We start from the raw sequence: 19,273 nt of genomic DNA on the forward strand, positions 1-19,273 counted from the left end.
AAACTACTCCTCACTTTGTTGTGGACCCCTTGGAACCTCCTCAAGGACCACCTGGGGGTCCCCGAACCCCACTTTGGGAACCACTGCTGTAAGAAACCTTACGTTCTCTGCAGCACCGGTCCAGGAACCTCAGCACAGATGTAATGTCTTGCAGATAGATGAGACTCTTGGTGATTTTAAAGCAGCTGTTTGGACCACGGAAGATGAATCTACATTATTGGAAACTAATGATGCTTTGACTGCGCCGCTGTGTGTCCTCTATCTCTCTTTGCCTCACTTTTTCCTTATATGGTCGATTATAATGAAAAGTGCTTCTCGCTGCTCTGTCTGCATTTACCAATACACAGAGTTTGATGTAACAATGCTTTGTGCCACAGTCCAGGTTCAGCATTAAGACACAAGACCAGTTCAGGTGTCAAAAGACTGATGTACGAACCCACAAATGGTGACTATAGAGGACATTAGCCCCCTAATCTAATGTCTAATGTTAAATGTTACAGGGTTGAGTGTGAGTGCAGGTTTGTCATTGGGGTTATCAAGCAGTCTCCTCCCATCACAGATGTTTCATTGAATTAGTATCATCACACCTCCACACACACATACACAATATAATCCCTCTCAACATTAAATACAGCTAAAGTCACCTACACAACCCTGTATACCTACGCTTAGGCTTTTCCCTAGTTCCCAATGTCACACCGTAATTTCTAGACTCTCTGTTGATCTCAACAAAAATAAGCAAATGGGACAGCGGACACTGCTGGCCTGTAACAGCCCGCTGAGCCGTTCAGAAACCAAATTTGAACAATTACAGGAAAGTGGGACTGGCTGGCTTGAAACAGCCATCTCAGCAGTTCAGAAACCGATTTGTATTTGAAAACAATTAAAGCTGAAGAGCTGAGAACAGAGCAATTTATTCCGGCTACCATATCTATACTATAATATGATATGTAACTCCTGTCTTAAACATAACACAGATACTCATATTTTTCCATATGTCTTAGTCTTAAACTAGATTTGGACCCCCGCAGATGTTCTGTCTTTTTGGCCAGGGCAGACATGCTAACAACTGCTAAGCCAGCTAGCATGCTGCAAACACAAAGTGCTAACAAGCCAACATATCAACATGCCAAGAAATCACACTAGCAAGCATGCTACTGCCAAACAGCTAAAGCAAACATGCTAACTGTGACTGTAACTAAATGTGCAGCTGCTGTCTTGGCCAGCCAGAAATCCTGGATCTCAATGGGACCAACCTGGTGAAATTAATTAAATGTGCTAAATATGCTAAATATGACTCATATCACAGACATTTAAGATTCAGTGGGTATAAATGAAGTGTTTGTTGTGCAGATGCTCTTTAGGATCTTTGAGTGCAAAGATGAGTTGAATCACACTTCAGGGGAAATCATACGCATTTATTGCCGACCAAGATATCACACCAATGTCATTACTTACAATAATATTAAAACATACAGTTGTGCAAACGAATGTGGCTTAGAATGTGGATTAGAGCTGCCCCCACAATACAGATGAGCAGTCTAATGGGTTATTCAGGTCCGTCGACTAAGGTTTGAATTGTTTTTAAGGATTTTAAGAATTTATGAGCACATTTCCTGGAAAATCCCTTAAAAATCTCTACTCTGGCATCATAACAAGGATCACAAGTCAGCATCAATCTTTGTTAAGGGAATGAGTTTTCCTTGATTTGCATAGCAATATTGGAAAAGCAAATTTATAGATTTCTCAGTTGTAAATGAACTATTCAATTAGTTAACTAAATCTTTTGGCCATTTATTATGTGAGAATTACTTTAGTCAGGGACAGCCCTACAACTGATAGTTTCCACATGTGATATATATTCTATCTGTAACAATGTCGACACTGAACAGTTTTCACAAACGGTAAACAAGCTTTGCGTTCAGTAAGACAAGTGGATATCATTCAGGCAACAAGAGTGCAGCAAGCTGACATCAACATCAGTCACCATATCAATATGGTTATTCGCAAAAGGAAAAACAAAATCAAAAACAGAATCAAGAAGACAAGAAAACGTTAACTTCATCATAGCTAAGACAGACAAGCTTCAGAATCATGAACGCTTAAGACTGGAGATATTTTATGGTTTTATACATGCAAGTTGTTAGACTGAGTAACAAGAACTTAAATAAATAGTGTAGCTGAGATTGTGGATAAAACATAAAATATACTTGGCAACAGATGATGATACTAACATGTCTTCTAGCATTGGGTTTTTCCAGTCACCAACCAATCACAGTCCTTTGAGTTCCTGCCAAAACACTGTATTTCAAGCTGAGTTAGTACAATGCAGCGACACGATTAACAAAACAAACAAAAACATTTTTTGCAAAAAGTCCCCTGTTGCATCTCCAGTTGTGAGGCCTATTAGCACAGTGATCGTTTCTCGAAGTGAACAGTATGCTTGCTCTAGTGTAAACAGGATGGGGGTTTGCCCTTGACAAGCTGTTACTTTTAAGAGGCGGAAGTTATTTGATCTGAAGCAGCGGGTGCAGAAAAAAGGCTAAACCAAAAAAAGAGACAACAGAGATTTGGTGCCTCATAGCAGAGAGAGCTGTGAAGTCTCTTATGCCCCTAGAGACAGAACATAAAAGCAATGAAATCACAGATCTACTGTAACTTCCCCATGCATTTAACTACAAATCAAGTGTATTGTGTGCCGGTCACTGGCGCATCACCACCCTTCATCTGCCCTCAACTGACGTCACTGCGGTACTAATCATAATCATGATATTCTTTCAGGGTCAAATGTACAAACCTTTAGAGTAAGACAGAACATTCCTTATTTATTCAAACAACGAACATAATCCACGCTTAGCCGAGGAAGAGAGGAAGGAAATCAGAGCCGCCTCTACTGTCCTCGGCCAAGTTAACTAAGGTAACAACCGCCTTGGCCAGCTTTTCATGGGCAGAGACAAGCAGAGGAGGAGTGGAGAGAGCAGGGAAGAGCTACGAAACTAATAAAAACAATTCCAGAAGAGTTTGGTAACAATGTTTTTCCTCAGAGAACATCTTGAATTAGCGAGCAAGTCATAATGTTAAGGAATGTTACTAAACGGTTTCTGGTTACGCTTCATAACGCTTCCTTCCAAAAAACAGCCTATTGTTCCTTCCCTAGCAGCTAAAACAAGAAAACAGATTCACTTGATACGCAGATGAAGGATTAAACCAGAACTGCTCAGAGGAATCATATCAGAACTGTGCGACTCTGTTTGTTCTCCATGTCTTCAATGATCGGAGAGCAAAACCTGCATCTAAAATGTGTCTGTAGACTTCAGCTAACCCTAACGTGTGTGATGGTCCTCTCTCTGCTCCCAACAGCCGTCCCTGGCTCCTGGGGTAGCTGGGGTGTGGCTGAGGGGGGGCGTTTGGCGGGGCAGTAGTGGTGGTGGGTGGGGGTGGTGTGGTGGTGGTGGTGGTGGTGGGAGGGGGGGGGTGGCTAGCTCAGGAGGTCCGGTAGCAGGTCTATCCTCTGCAGGACGTCCTCAGGCATACATAACACAGGATTCACTGGCTTTATCTGTTCGTCGCCAAGAAGGGAGAGACCTGCCACTCCGAACAGAGTGTGGAAAGGATCCACCTGTAGGGGAGAGAGAGAGAGAGAGAGAGAGAGAGAGAGAGAGAGAGAGAGAGAGAGAGAGAGAGAGAGAGAGAGAGAGAGAGAGAGAGAGAGAGAGAGAGAGAGAGAGAGAGAGGGAGAGAGAGAGAGAGAGACAAGGCAACAGTAAACATGTCGTCCTCCCTCTGGGCCGATCAGTAACAAATGTGTCACCTTGTTTCGAACTGCAGGGCTGCCCTCAGGCCTATCAGTGTTAAAGTGATAATTGACGAGATCCTGTATTTATTTATTTTTTATTTTGTCTCCATCTTGGGTGTTCAGCGCTCATTACTGTGGCGTTTCCGCTGCTCATGCTGACTACCCAGTTCTCAGACCTTAAATTCTTGATTTAATTTTAAGATTTTGTTGTTAAATATGATTAATGCTATAGACAGTCATCTTGCCCCTACAAACTCTGTCAAAAGTCTCTATAGATGAAGATTATTCTTCACAGCGATAAATATCATAATATGTGAAATGACAATGGACTAAAACCACAGAAAATCTGTGGGACAGTAAATATTTTTTTGTGCAATTTCCAAACTTAAAGACCTAGATATTACTAAATTATTTTTCCATATATTTCCAGACTTTCCAGACCTGAGTAGGAATCCTTCATATGAGTTTTAGGATCACTTTAATACAAAGGGGACAAGTGGCTGACTACAGGCTTATGGGTAGATATTTAAAAGGATAATATGGAGAGAAATATGTCAATGGGGAAAATGCATGCAGGCAGAGAAAAGAAGTGCAGGACAGCTCACCATGTCTCCCGGTCTGTCGGCGAAACCTCCCGTCTCCTCGTCCTGGCAGGCCAGGATGAAGGAGCGCAGCTTGGCCTTGTCGATCCAGTGGATCCTGCCGATGATCTTGAGCGAGGCCAAAACCCACCATGAGTAACACACATCTGGGAGCTGAGGGAGACACACGGAGAGAAAAACCAGTGCTGCTGGGTCAGAAGCTTGGTGGAAGTACGACGAAATTCAAATTTGGATGGTGTTTTTAGTTGATTAAACCACACAACAGGAATGACAGGGTATAAGTGTAACATTTCAACATACAGGTAACCTAGGTAACCAACCTTCTCCGGTCGGCCGTTGAGGCCGCCGGACGGCAGCTGCCTCTCACAGAGCCACCAGCCCAGCAGGTCAGCGTTCACCTGGTGCAGCTGACCGGTGAGGGACAGGAACCCGGTGCAGCAGTAAATCTGACGGAGAGGAGGAGAGACAGCAGACATGTTTTGTTTGAGAGGGATTTTGAAGATGACAATGACATTATTTGTAGATTTCCACTAAGTAACTTGAGTATCTTTTCACGCTTATCCCTCCTAAATACACTCAGCCCGCTACTCAGGTATTTCAACAGAGAGGCCAGACAGCAGGGTCGCCTGGAGCACTTTGGGGTTCAGTGCCTTGCTGTAAATGTAATACCAGCCTCCAGTCATCAGCCTACAGCTTGAGCACACCCGATCCTGTCAGTGTCGGGGACTGACAACCTTTCAGCAGCCCCACAGTGCTATTTTAATGCACTCTTGATGTGTTTAACACAGTGTTGGATACTCAGATTACTCAACGTGTTCGTTTTTAATTTCTTGTAGTCTGTTACTCGTTACCTTTTGAAATTAGAATCTCATTACCTTTATTTTTCTCTCATATTGTTGCATCTTGTGCAGACAACATGCGGATGAAATGAGACTGGTTTACTGTTTTAAAAACAGAGCAACAGTCTTGCTTTGCATTTTAAATAATGATCAACAACACTTGGCAGCACAAGCACAAAAGTACACACAAATTACTTACTACTAAAGAGTAACTTTGTAACGCAACTAGTTACTTTTAAGGTAAGTAACAAAGTAAACTAATCACTTGTAAAAGTAACTTTGCCCAACTGTGGTGAATAATTCTCAAAATCCTCTGCATGCTGCTTATTCATTGCTGATTTATAAGAGCACTATATTGTGTAAAGCCAATAGGACAGCATGCAGTTATGAAGTGAGTGGACTTACCTGGCCAGCATGAGACTCGGAGCCGGGCCTGCAGCCAAACCCTCCATCAAAGTTCATACAGGACAAGACAAACTCTACCGCTTTGTCAACATTTATCATGTCCATCTTGCCCTTGGAAAGAACAGAACACCAACAGTCATGCACAAATAATTCATTACTATGTATTCAATGAATAAAAAAGCAGGCAGTGTTGTTAAAATGATGCAACCTAAAGCAATACTGCACACATCAAAATGTGCTTACCAGTAATGCAAGAGTAGCAACAGCACAGAAGGAAAACCTTGTGTCTATTTCTCCTGTAAAGACAGAGAACAGTCACTGAATAACACAATATCATACACTTTTAATAGTTTTATAGCACACCTAAATTTAGATAAATAGAAGACCTATAATCTCTTAACTGGTATTTTAGCTCACTAGTATTCTACAGAGGTATATTAACAATTATATATGTTGTTAAAAATAAATCCATGCTACCTATTAATTTGAAAAGAAGCACATACTCAGCTTCAGATTCAAAGTGTTGGATATTTTCAATTATTTTCACCATGGTCCTAAAATCCTTCTGACTGCTCTCCAATTTTTCCATTTGGGAGCACATGTATCTCTTGGAAAAAAAAACAAAACAAAACAAAGAATATACAGTATATATCGTAAGCCCTGCTCACCCCATTTGTCCCCTGCGAACGAGCCGTCTTCCTGCTGCAGCCCTTTGACGTATTCCACCACCTTGTCCACATCAATCACATCGACACTGTCATACAAGCACAGAATCTGACGGAGAGATCAAATATAAAAAGACAAAAGTCCTGTCAAAAGTCAAAACCAGAGAGAAGATGAACACAAGAGTTGTAGAGAAATCAAGCTCCAGATCTGATGCCAACAGAGATGAATTGAGATTCTGGAGAAGTTTTGCTGGGAGCTTCAATAAAAATATCTCCTGGATCATGAAGATGCTGCAGGAGAAAATAATTCATCTGAAACACTCGAGAACTGAGGCAGCTCTAGAGAATGAAATACATGGACCACTGAGATGCATAGAGATTTCAGACTTAAGTCCATTCAAATTCATTTTCTGCCCATTCTTTCTGTTAAATCTGAGGTTCAGATAAACTAGGTTTTACTGTAAACTAGACACAATATATGCTGTTCTCTCGTTCTCTCTTTCTAGAGGAGAGAACATCACATCAAACTCTTAGTGTTACCTTGCTTATTGGCAAAAATAGCAGCACTTATTTCAACAATATTTAAACATTTATACCTGGTTTAGCTAAATATTCCTTTGACTTTACGGTTGAAAATACACTGTGGGGTGTGGTAGCAAGTGGTGACAATAAATGATTGACTAACGTTAACTGATCTTATTTGATGATTTGTTGGGAAGAAATATATCAAAATACACTACTCATCATATTAATACGTACTTCTCGATCACATACACATTATTCTGATACACACCTACAATTAAGGGGCAAATATTTGTTAACTTTTAAAAAACAATTCTATGTACCTAAAGGTATATTTAAAAGTATAGAGTAGAGTTTCACAAGGGGTAGAACATAAGCAAATATATCACTTTAGGATAAAACTTGTTAAGAAACCATAAAATTGTACAACAAAGTGTATTTAAACTGCAGTCACCTGCACGGCGCTGAGGGTGTAGAGCAGGTGGGGGTCGTGTCCGATGCTGGCGCTGATGCCTCCGCACTCGTGCTGACAGGCCTTGATGAAGTCTGTGATCTCCTGCCGGTTCATCCTGGGCAGCTGGTCCATCAGGTCCATCACCGTCAGCCCCCAGTAGATCCCACTCATCCTCAGGTACTCCGACAGCGTGTACTCCTGCACAGACACAGACAGGGACAGGGAGTGAACGGGAGTACAGCATCTGCTTCCTTTTTACATCCCATGGAAAAAGACGTTATCGGACCAAAGAGTGAAAAGATGTCAAACCAGCTGCATAAAGATAGGCCTAGTCTACATCTGACTTTAAATCAGATTTAAGCATAAGGATGGTTTCTCTAGAAAATCACAGTCGCTCCACTACTTCTTGATTGTTGTAGATCTCTAATGGTTTGTTTCCTTCTCTAAAGGCTCGCTCTCTTCTTAAGGCTCTTTCCAAAAACCAAAGATTTGCCATCTTGTATGAAATAGCTTCAGTATATAAACTTCCCACTCTGACTGTTACACTGACTCATTGTTGCTGTAGCAACAAAGTTCTTAACTCAAGCTTAGCCAGGGGGAAGGGTGGCTAACTTTCCTAACTACCTCAAAATAAGTCAGTCTTAATATTTATGCAGTCTTAATTAGACTAGTCTAACCTGACAATCTAAGACCAGTCTAACGCTTAGACTAGTCTTAAACTAAGTTTATTCAACTAGCCAGGGTTTACTCACGTAGTCGTCCTTTTTGGAGCCGTAGGCAGCGATGTAGTCCGCATGTTTGTCCAACAGGAGAGAGTTGGGAGCGTCGGGCTTGATGACAACATCTTTCACTTGGGTCCCCTGAGGTTAAAAACACAGAAACAGGTCGCAAATTCTGACTAGCGCTACTTTGATGCGGTATGTTACAGCTTGCATGCATTCATTGACGGAAGTTGACACTGAGTTCAACAATGTTATCTAAATGACACAAGATGAAAACATTAGCCGTCTTGTTGACAGGTTGTGTTGTAAACGAGCTAGCGGCTAACGTCAAGGCTAGCTACTTTTTAGCCACATAACCAGCTGTCATTCACAGATTGACGGTCAATATGACGCAAATCTTTAACAAAATGGAGACGGTGCACAATTCAAAGACCTGCGGCTATGACATATCTTACACACTACAAATAACAGTGACATTTAAACGGGTTTGTTAAACAGTGAGCCGGTTACCATTCTGCAATTTTTCTCATGATCAGGCGTCGCACTTTTATCGCGTCATACGTCATCAACGTCATCACCTGACGTACGTTCTAGAAACACCTTCATTGATAAACTGTAAACAGAAGTCAGCTCTGAAATGTCTCAAACATTGAGATAAAACACTGTTTTACCTCTATGGTCTCGAGATGTTGAATGAGTGTGATATTTTTCAACTTTTGTAAACATTCCATGTCTTTTATTTTACGTTACTGATATTGATATGTATATACAGTATATATATATATATGTGGATCCCCCCCCACATTTTGTGTAGAATATTACCCCTCTTTCCATTATTATTACCTTTACACAACATTCATAAAGATTTCAATAAAAAAAGTTCCAGAAACACCATGAGGCATGACATACAAAGTTTAAACAGATGTATGTATGCATGTATATATATATCTTTTTTGTTACAGTTAGAACTTTTCCATCACATATTCCATTTTCCATTAATTTCCACTCCTCAAATTTTGGGTGTTGCAGATTTATTGCTCATTATTTTAATGATGACTATAGGTTATTATTATATAACTTACTTTTGGCTACTTCAGAGACAGGGGTCATGATTATCTCCATTGATAACAATTTGTTATAATTTTGACTGACATTTGCCCAAGTTTCAGCCTTCCTGCTGAAAATACACAAGTGTTCATACGCTCTACAGATAAAGATGAAATATAGAATGCACAATGCAAGAGTGCAAGTGGTGAAGCGGTGTGGTGGTGAATTTCCAGACTTTTCCCTAACTTGCTTGTGATTTCTGTTTTTATTCCCCAGTTCCTTCCCAAGAATATAAATTGCCATAACAGCATTTTATCTGTATCCATACCTGCAAAGGTTCTCTGAGTTTTAGTTTGGTTTGTTTATGCCTCTCTGTATATCAGGTGGTAATTTAAAATGACAACCTTGTTACAAACCTTACTGATCATCCCTTTGCTCAATTTGGCAGGCTGCCATTTCAAAGAATACAAAGTATTTTCACATTTAGTTGTTTAATAATGAAATCATAAGACACCGTCCATAAATTAACACGTTCCTCTTACTATACATAGTTTATTAAATTCAACAAGAGTTGTTTATCTGGTAGTCGGGGTATAATAGTAAGAAAATGTTCACACTGGCATTGCTGTTCTATTTTACATTTGTTTGATTGGTTACAGTCAACTGTGATAACAAAAAGAGCAAGGCATGAAGAAGTACTGGACGTAAGGCAACCGACATTTTGCACTGTATCCTGAGATGCTTTGATCAGATCTATTTGCATGAATATATTTATAAAAAGTGTTACAACAAAGGACATTTTAATGAGCACAATCTGTTCAGGCATGCAGAGTTCATTTCTTGAATCTTCCCAGGTGTTCGCGGGCGATGATCAGTCTTTGGATTTGAGCGGTGCCCTCGTAGATCTGCAAAGCAGAGACAGATCCCAAAATTAGAGTGTGAAGTTTTCCCAAACACTTGTAATGTTGCCAGCAGTGATGAGATGTAAAACACAACGCCACCCACCTGGTAGATCTTGGCGTCTCTCATCAGTTTCTCCACCGGGTATTCGCTGTTGAAGCCGTTGCCTCCAAATACCTGAACCGCGTCACTGGCCACCTGGTTGGCGATGTCTCCGGCGAAGGCCTTGGCAATGGAGGCGTAGTAGGTGTTCCTGCGGCCCTCGTCCACTTCCCAGGCCGAGCGCTGGTAGGCCATCCTGGCCAGCTCCACCTTCATGGCCATCTCAGCCAGCAGGAAAGACACTGCCTGGTGCTGTGAGCAAGGAAGAGACAGAGAAGCTTGTTGAACCTGTCTATTGTAAGTACGCAGGGGCCAGTGTCAAATTTTCACGGAACAATTATTTGGTCAAAAAATATCCTGGTAAAGACTGTTTATCAAAAATAAGGTAAGAAATTGCTATTAATGAATGCTAAAACATAGTGAAATAACCCCGGTTTTCAAATAAACATGTAAAATGTAATACTACATTTTAAATCTTCTGACATTTGTTTAATAAACACACTGAACTTTGTATACAGTGAGCATGTAGCATCTTTTGTTGCATTTGTGTCTTCACATTTGAACATCCTTGTACTTTGAACACTGTATAATTACGTTGTCATCTGACCAAGCTGGTAATTATGGTAGTTACAGTAATACAAGCGCAGTGTCACTGCTATTTGCATTTGTTTTTCAAACAGCACTGTATGGTGAAACCAGTAAACCTGTTCACCCAAACATGGAAGCGACAAGTATCTGTATAAGTTTCTATTAAGCCTGTGTTGCTTGCCAATGTTCCTTTTATTGACCTTGGAATCATGTGACTTTCTGCTGCTGCCTTATAAATCCTGAATATGAGTTATGTGACAAACCTCAGCAATGAGTTTGCCAAAGGTTCTCCTCTCCAAAGCGTAATTGGTGGCTTCTTCCAGCGCCCTCTGTGCCAGGCCTGTTGCTCCTGCTGCCACCTGCGTTACATTAATGAACATCATGAACACACAAATACTAACAATAAATACAATGAGACATGGGTACTGAATTTAAGGTGGTAAAAAGCTTGATTTTAGCAATGGGATCCCAGATTTTCTGCTAGCTTTTTTAGTGAGAAAATCCATTGAGTGTTGTTTGAGAAGCTGATGACACGTACGAGCATTACACAGAAATTAATTAACAGAGTAGTACTGAAACATGCATTCAATCAAGAAAGTATGGAAAAAGTGTAATTTTGTTGAAAAAGGTTTCATGAGCTGACTAGAGGTTGAATCACTACTGTGTTTTATCAATGGTTGATAGAGAATAGCAAAAGAGACATTTATTTATTTATTTATTTATATGGAAATGTTGTGGATTATTACTTGAACTACAGTTCAGTATGCTGCACTTGCAGGCAGTTGACTTACTGGTGGTCTGGTCTTGTCGAAGGCCCCCATGGCAATTTTGAAGCCAGCTCCCTCTCCGATGAGGAGGTTCTCCTTGGGTATCCTCACATCCTCAAAGGTGATGCCTCTGGTATCGGAGCACCTTTGGCCCATGTTCATCTCCTACACGGACAGACAGACCAGAGCAGGTTAGCTGTGCAGCATAGGTTACCATGGCGATCTAGCCCGGTTAAGTGAGCCACATTCCTGAGACTGAAAAGCCAGGGTTAAGTCCAAAGTTAGCTCCCTAACCCACTAAGCTTGGTTCGTGAGACAGGACCCTGGACATTTTGGGACAATCAGGAATATTTCCTGTACATGCTTTTAGTATAATTTTAATCTAGCAACCTTTTAGACAAACAAACACAAAGGTGAATGGAGTTCCTGGAAGTTAATATGTCACCATTCACTGCCTAAACCACATATTTGTTCTTGGCTTACTGTGACCTAAAAAAACAAACAAAAAAAAACAAAAAAAACAAAACACACAACTGCTGAATAAGTTTAGGAAACAAACTTTTCACATCAAGTATAAGAGTACCTTGTACTCCCATGATAGGCAAGTGTTTTGGAGTTTGGGAATGTATGAATAAGATTTTTACCCTTTTTCATTTTTTTTTAAAACAGCAACACATCACATTTTTCTAAAGTGTACTCATTTTCTTAGTTCATTTCATCATACAAAACAAATGAATATTTTTTTCATTTAATGCAAGTCTCAACTCCAAGGATCATTTGGGTCTTAATGGAAAACCAGTTCAGAGCCTCCAGCCGGTCACCCTGTTCTCACCTTCCGTCCAATTTGAATTCCTGGAGTGTCAGCATCAACGATGAAGCCGGTAAAAGCCTTGCTGGCTGGGCATTTAGGGTCAGCGTCAGTGCGGGTCAGGAGGAAGTACCTAGGAGTATGGAGAGAAACACAAACGGTCAAATACCTTTCAAAACAACAAAGTGCTGATGTTTTTGTACCTGCTATATCCAAGCACATCTGTATTCCTAGTGTGCAGTAACAGCAGCGGTAGCTTGATGTCTGTATGTAGCTACACACCAGTTAGCTTTCCCGCCGTTGGTGATCCACATCTTCTGTCCGTTAACAACATACTCGTCTCCCATCTTCACAGCTCGGGTCTTGATGCCCGCCACATCAGAGCCCGCCCCCGGCTCCGTCACACAGTACGCCTGCCGAAACACACAGCACAGGAGTTCACACTGCACAGCCTGGTGCAAGATACTTCAAAGGATAATACCAGTTTTTTTGTGAAGTTTGTGACAATTGTATAGGTTGCCCTTCTACTTTACATTATTCCTGGTGATTTCAGACTTGTTTTCCTATATTCAGAAGAGGCCATTTGCTGCTATTCAGTCTTTACAGTATGAAAAACAACTTCCACAAATTTGAAAATTGCCTGAGCCAGATAATCCATCACAGCAAACATGAAGCATTAATTTGGTTACGTAAAAGTTTGTTTATCGTTATTTCATTGTGCCAGGCCATTGAATGATTATTTGAATGGATTGAATACAGGAATAAAGAACAGATCCCTTTTGCACTGCCAACCTGTGGGAAACACTGGATTTTCCTTGATGACAACATGAAGTGCTTCTAAAATTAAGTACTTACACACATAAGTGGCTCCTCTGTCATTCTTCCAAGGTATTTCTTCTTCTGTGCGTCATTGCCAGCAAGAATAACAGGCATTTGCTGTGTGGAAGAGGTTGACAACACTTTATTCTAATGGGGGCAATAACCACCGTGATATATAACCATCATGAACAATTTGGGGTTGAAGTCTTAACGCCTTTTAGACAAAGAGTCCAGAAAATGTTGATTATAGAAAATGAAATCCAAAATCCTCAATAGCAACATTGCTCTTAGCCCAAATATAGAACATTATCTCTTGTATTCAAAGAAAGTCATGTCTAACTAAATCTAAGAGGTGAGATTTTATGAGCAGCTTGGGCAGATTATTTGTATGCTGAATTTACTGGTGGATCCTCACAATTCAGAAAAGGTCTTGAGTGATATTCTATGAGGTACAGTATGCAACTTTTTCTGAAAAAAAAAAAGCCACATTGCAAGAATAGTGTCTTAGGAAAAGTTTGGTGTGATGTTCTTTCTTGTGTTTAGACAGCATCACATGTCGGAGCTATATCACTCCTTGGTGTGTAGCTGTGTTTGAATATAACCCTCCCTTGCTTCAAGCAATGTTCTTTGAAAGAACTGGTGAAATAAGGGTTAGCAGATCTCCAGCAACCTTGATGAACAACTTCAACTTACACCTAGAGAGTTTGCCTCAATAGCAGTCTGTACTCCTGTGCAGCCATAGGCCAACTCTTCTGTGATGAGGCAGGCGTCGAAAATGGACAAGCCCATTCCACCTGAAAACAAAGCAACAAAAGTAAAGCTACACAAAGCTCAAAATGTGGCAGATAAGGTTACAAAAAAGACCAATCAAAACTAAACAGCAAGTGAGACGACAACATACCGCATTCCTCTGGAATGTGAGAGTTCATCAGACCAAGCTCCCATGCCTTCGTAATGACGGGGACAGGATACTGTAAAATGGGTTAGATATGGACATCTATTAGTGGGAAAAAATATGCAGCAATTTTGGATCTTGCATAATGACTGCAGACCTTTCAAAAACATTTTTAATGACTTCTTGTTATGCGTGCTACAAGCTATAAGCTATACTCACTTCACCACTTTTGTCATAATCCTGCGCAACAGGAACAATCTCCTCACGGGCAAACTTCCTCGCCAGCTGCTGGAACTCTCTCTGCTGCTCCGTCAGCTCTGTTGGCCAAAGCAGACATGAAGCCCATGAGCAGCTCCAAAACACAGTCTAAAAATAACCCTGAGGCACTGACGCTTTTGCATCCTACTCACCAAATGAGAACCCGGGCGATGCTTTCGGGGCGCTGGTGGCTGCCTTTGCGCTGGCTGCAGCACTGGAGCTCTGGAGCCGGATCCCAGTCTGCACACTGGCTCTCAGCACCTGGAGGAGCAGGGGATCGGAGAAGAGTCAATCTGTAGCTTACTGAGGTTTAACCTTCATAAGCAAGGGTGGCTGTAACTAATCACATTTACTCACATTACTGTAATTGAATAGCTTTTTTGTGTATGGACTTTTTTGAATATTTAGTCAGTAATTTTACTTTTACTTAATATGCTTATGCTGAAGTATTGCACTTTGTTACATTTTAAAGCACATCCATTACAGAGTACAGAGTTTGTAGACTCCCCATAAGCAACAGAAACTGGGCAATCGTAAATTGATAAATGGTGGAGCCATTTGCAGTTAACAGTCAGTCAGCAAAGAAGAGTAATCTGGATTTACTTTGTTTGTGCACTTTATTTTGTAATTTCCAATTTTCCAATTAAAAGAACCTAGTTTGAACTCTGTCCTCTTGTGCTTTAAGAATTGCATGGAAAGGATAACCTCTAACAATGTTCTCTTTTCTAAAAAAGTAACTCAGTACACTTCAAATGAGCTACTTTTTACTTAAGTAGATTTTTACACTAGTTTTACTTCTACTTAAGTAAAATATCAGCAAAGTAACAGTACTTCTACTCGAGTATGACATTCCAGTACTCTTTCCACCTCTGTTCATAAGGACACAGCCACAGATTGTATGACCAGGAGGAACATAACTTGTAATGGACAACTACACGTACTGTCAAATGTGGTAGTTAGCAATTGACCAGCATTTAACAGGATTCTATAACGTTAGCACATCAGACTGGATCGATGAAACCTTTAACGTCATCTTTCCTCGACATAACGTAGGTTGTTTTGATATTTCCTTGCTCGCAACTTCACTATTTAGCTACATATTTGACATCTTCGAAGTAAAAATATTGCAAGAAACTGCCTTAAAATATGTACTTAATACCGATTGTCACTGTTACGTTAGCTAACGTTAGCCAATGACGTCGCTAGCAAAGCCTTATCTTGGTTGACAGTAAAAGGGAAAACATAAGTGAACAGAAACGTGTAGTTTGCAAAATGCTGCGAGTTTGTATCTGTCGTTCATTAAATAAGAGTTGCACCAATATGCTGGCGTATTATAATGTAACGACTTTTACCTTGTTGAACAGCATTGTTGTGGTTTCCCTCTGAAGACGTTAGCTGCGCCGTGTATGACCACCACCTTTGTCCTACATAAAAACGACTGAATTCCCAACCAATCATAGCAGCAGATTCAACCACGTGACGTTTCTGGACCAACCGGAGATGACTTTTGCCCTACTTTCTTACCTAACCTAACCTCTGTGTGTTTCACAACTAGATACTAATGCCATCCAACAGAATAATGGTTACATTTATTACTTAATATATAGAAATATGTGCATAATGTGCAATGTATACATTTGTAAAATTTCCAGGTGGAGGTAACGTATTTACAGAAATGAGTCCAGAATGTGCATTGTTTGCTTTTACCATAGGCTTTTACAGATTATAGTATGCATACAGATATAAGTCCAGTACTGTGTACCAGCTCATATACCAAGATATAAGAATAATAGTATTTATAAACTATAAGTAGAACAGTACCTTTCTTGGAGAAAATGTGTTGGCTAGCTGAAAATGAGTGTGCTTGCTTCAGCTTGAAAAGTTAAAAAGATGAATTTAGAAATAGTTATTTTTTTGTGTTTACAGTTTGACCACCAGAAGTCACCGTTCAGATAATAATACTAATACTAATATTAATAAACTATAACTAAGCCCAGGGGAAATATTAGAATTTTATAGTTAGGAGAATTGCACTTCCTGCACCATTCAATCTTATTGAACCAATCTTATGAACTCTCTCCCCACAGAGCTTGGATTTTATCATAAACCCTAGTGTATTCATGATTATATTTTATTCATGGTGTTATTTTCCATGTCTAGATGTACCTTTGATATGGCAACCCCCGTGTCACTGAAATGACTTGGTAACAAAAAGTTTAACTGCAATGAGATACAATGAATATTTGTTGTGATATGTGATACGATTTTTTCCCCTTTCTTCATCATCCATGTGTTTATCAAGTGTGTTTGATTTCTCTCCATGTCTTTGCTTCATATATTTTGACTTGACTTAACTGAATTTTGTACCTCATCTTTACAAGAGAAAAGATAAAACATTCCAATCAGTTTAGTTCCAACATTCAGGTGAAACCACATATATTTCTGTTTTGAAACAGAAAATATTCAAACTGGGTTGCAGATCTGGATCTCCAGTGTAAACATTACTGTGTTACTGCTCTGCAGGTGTTGATGCTTGTGACTGTTGTAAGTAGCAGGTCATGATTACATAACAGCAACTACAGATTACAGCAGCAACTAAGTACATGGAAAATTACACTATGCCAGGCCCCAAAGAAAATGACTTACTGAAAAATTTGTTTAAGGTTTTCCTTGCCATTGTAGCTGTTGCTGCAAGAGAAGTAAAAGAAAGAATGAATCAAAGCTGCCCAAGAGGCACCGACAAACAAAAAAGAGAGGGGAAAATAAAAGCTTTGTTGACAACTTTTTTCCATCAAAGAATCAACTGCTGCTAACAATATTCCCACTGTCTCCATTAGCTTCACTGCAGCAGCAGTGATGGTGATGAGCTGCTGTGCCGACTGATGCTCAGAGCCAAGGGCAAGTTCATATTAGAAACAGTCATAATAAACAGGGTTCACACCTTTTCACTGATTCCAAAACTTTTCCATGACTTCTCCATGACCCCTTTTCAAATTTACAATGAGACTGAATTAAAAAGTAACCATCAACTACACTAACTAGGATTATATTATTTTAACTCTGTCAACAAAAAAACAATATCTTCCTCCAACAGGGAGGTCTGGACTGTTTCGGAGCCAGCCGCAGCTTTTTGGGACATTTGACAGTAAAAACCCATTAACTTAACAAATAAAATTTCATGACTTTTCCCCCAAAACATTTCTCCCTTTTACCATTTTTCATATCTTCTGCAGGCCTGGAAAATACCATTTTAAAATTCTATGAGTTTTCCAGGTGTGTGGGAACCCTGTAATAATGAGGAGGAGGAGGATGATCAGCATCAAAAGTGACACCATGCGAGGAGAGATCAGCTCTTGTCTTCTCATCCTTCTCCCTCACTTTGCTCAGCCCCCAACTGGAAGGTAATGTACATATACACTACCAGTCTAAAGTTTGGACACACCTGATTGAATGTACTATGTTTTTCATTCTCTTAAAGCCATTTTGATCTAAAGGCTTCTGCTTAAATACTTGAAATTTGTTTCTTAGACAAATATAAATAGTGAAGTCGATCCTATGTATGAATTTCTTTCCAAAGCCTTTGCCTTTCCATCAAGGCAAAGGGCGGCTACTTTAAAGAATCTAAAATATAAGATAGTTTTGATTTGTTTAACACTTTTTTGGTCACTGCATAATTCCATTTGTGTTATTTCATAGTTTTGATGTCTTTACTATTATTCTCAAAGGTGGAAAATAGTGAAAATAAAGAAAAATGTGGTGTGTCAAAACTTTTGGGGATGGGTTGAAAAGGGTGAAGTTTGGGATTCAGGGGGCCTCATGCTTGCCCAAATCACTAAGTCCAGCCTTAAAAGTACAACTCATAAGTGGGAAATACTCCACCATTACTCTATAATACAGGTATAAATTTTACCATTAGAATAATCAGTAAATTTATGTAGAGCAAAAAAAGCCTAAATTGAGACCTCAAATTCTTTATAATTTTCATCATTCAATGTAGAGTTTTGTTGAGCTGTGCCAATGCATTTATACTAAAATACTGGAGCATTATGTATACAACAGCTTGTACAGCAGTATATCTACCAGCAGGTGGCGCAAACAGGCTGATATCCATTTAAAATTGTATACTCAGTCCAGTAGAATATGCAGAAGTGGGTCCAGGGATCAATAATCCATGAGAGCCACCATCACAACAATGAGGAATTGTTCAAGTGTATTTTTATTATGTATTTTTTATTTGCATAAAGCCACTTGAAAAAGGGACAGGAGAAAAACTAAGGCAACTAAGAGAAAACAATGTGGTCACTGTTTGACTGACAGGCAGGCGTGACACAGATTCACCCTTCTTTAGTGTGAAAAGCTCCTAGACAGAGAGCAATACTCCTTATACCTTGGCAAGAGAAATACAGCACATCTGCCTGCCCAGTATGTCACTGCCAACACCAACACTTTGGTCTTTTAAATGTACTTGCTTATAGCCCAGTCTGGGAAATCAATGAGCTAGTTTTGATCAGCATTACAGGGTTCCTATAGTTTCAATTTCATAGATAGTAGTCTTGTACCCAACAATTCCCATATCACTCCATGGATGATTATTCTTCAGTTATAAATAGAATATTTGAGATGACAGGGGATCATGTGTAGTTGTCAAAATGTGTAGTTGCATGTACATTGGGATTTTATACTTTTCCATTGTTTTCAAAATGTTTCTGCAGTTACCAAACGTTTCAAGTTTCTTTTCAAGTATAGAAACCGTCATTACCCTCAACCTCCAATCTTTTGTCAGCTCGTAGGCATTTATGCACTTTTTATGAATTTAACTCCAAGTATAAGAAAGATCAACCATTGCATTGGTTTGCTTGCTTTATTCAACACAGCTATAAAACCAATGTTCATCACAACAAAATCTTAAGCATTTTGTCAATTTTGCAGTTTGTTCTCAGCCTTCGAAAGGGAGGAGCCATTATGTGGCCCAGCCCTTCTGCTGCCTGAGGTTAGTTTAGCACTGGAATGAGATTGGACCGTCAGGGAGAGGGCGGCCCAGTCACTTGGCAGTGCGATGATAACAGTATCAAGTTAAACCCACA

The 19,273-nt window shown here is 39.9% G+C and overlaps 2 protein-coding genes and 1 non-coding gene across 3 annotated transcripts; all 3 read right to left on the minus strand.

The window, feature by feature from the left end:
- Positions 1-1,404: 1,404 nt before the first annotated feature.
- Positions 1,405-8,549, minus strand: LOC139917701 (geranylgeranyl transferase type-2 subunit beta). Its single transcript, XM_071906882.2, has 9 exons — positions 8,516-8,549; positions 8,036-8,143; positions 7,284-7,481; positions 6,311-6,416; positions 5,886-5,938; positions 5,643-5,753; positions 4,719-4,844; positions 4,402-4,551; positions 1,405-3,619 (listed from the first exon to the last, which is right to left on the minus strand). The coding sequence occupies exons 1-9, from the start codon at positions 8,516-8,518 to the stop codon at positions 3,479-3,481; spliced, it is 996 nt and encodes a 331-aa protein (XP_071762983.1). The 5' UTR covers positions 8,519-8,549; the 3' UTR covers positions 1,405-3,478.
- Positions 8,550-9,526: 977 nt separating this feature from the next.
- On the minus strand, positions 9,527-15,633 carry acadm (acyl-CoA dehydrogenase medium chain). The gene is made up of 12 exons (XM_071906862.2): positions 15,542-15,633; positions 14,342-14,450; positions 14,151-14,248; positions 13,938-14,007; positions 13,730-13,830; positions 13,073-13,153; positions 12,500-12,630; positions 12,242-12,350; positions 11,434-11,574; positions 10,906-11,001; positions 10,058-10,306; positions 9,527-9,957 (listed from the first exon to the last, which is right to left on the minus strand). Exons 1-12 carry the CDS (start codon positions 15,554-15,556, stop codon positions 9,886-9,888), a joined length of 1,272 nt encoding a protein of 423 aa, XP_071762963.1. The 5' UTR covers positions 15,557-15,633; the 3' UTR covers positions 9,527-9,885.
- Positions 15,634-19,117: 3,484 nt separating this feature from the next.
- On the minus strand, positions 19,118-19,246 carry LOC139917725 (small nucleolar RNA SNORA35). Its single transcript, XR_011784933.2, has one exon. It is a non-coding gene; the product is annotated as a small nucleolar RNA SNORA35 (small nucleolar RNA).
- Positions 19,247-19,273: the final 27 nt, after the last annotated feature.

This window comes from Centroberyx gerrardi, chromosome 13 (genome assembly GCF_048128805.1).
Source record: "Centroberyx gerrardi isolate f3 chromosome 13, fCenGer3.hap1.cur.20231027, whole genome shotgun sequence".
In the NCBI taxonomy this organism is placed as follows: domain Eukaryota; kingdom Metazoa; phylum Chordata; class Actinopteri; order Beryciformes; family Berycidae; genus Centroberyx; species Centroberyx gerrardi.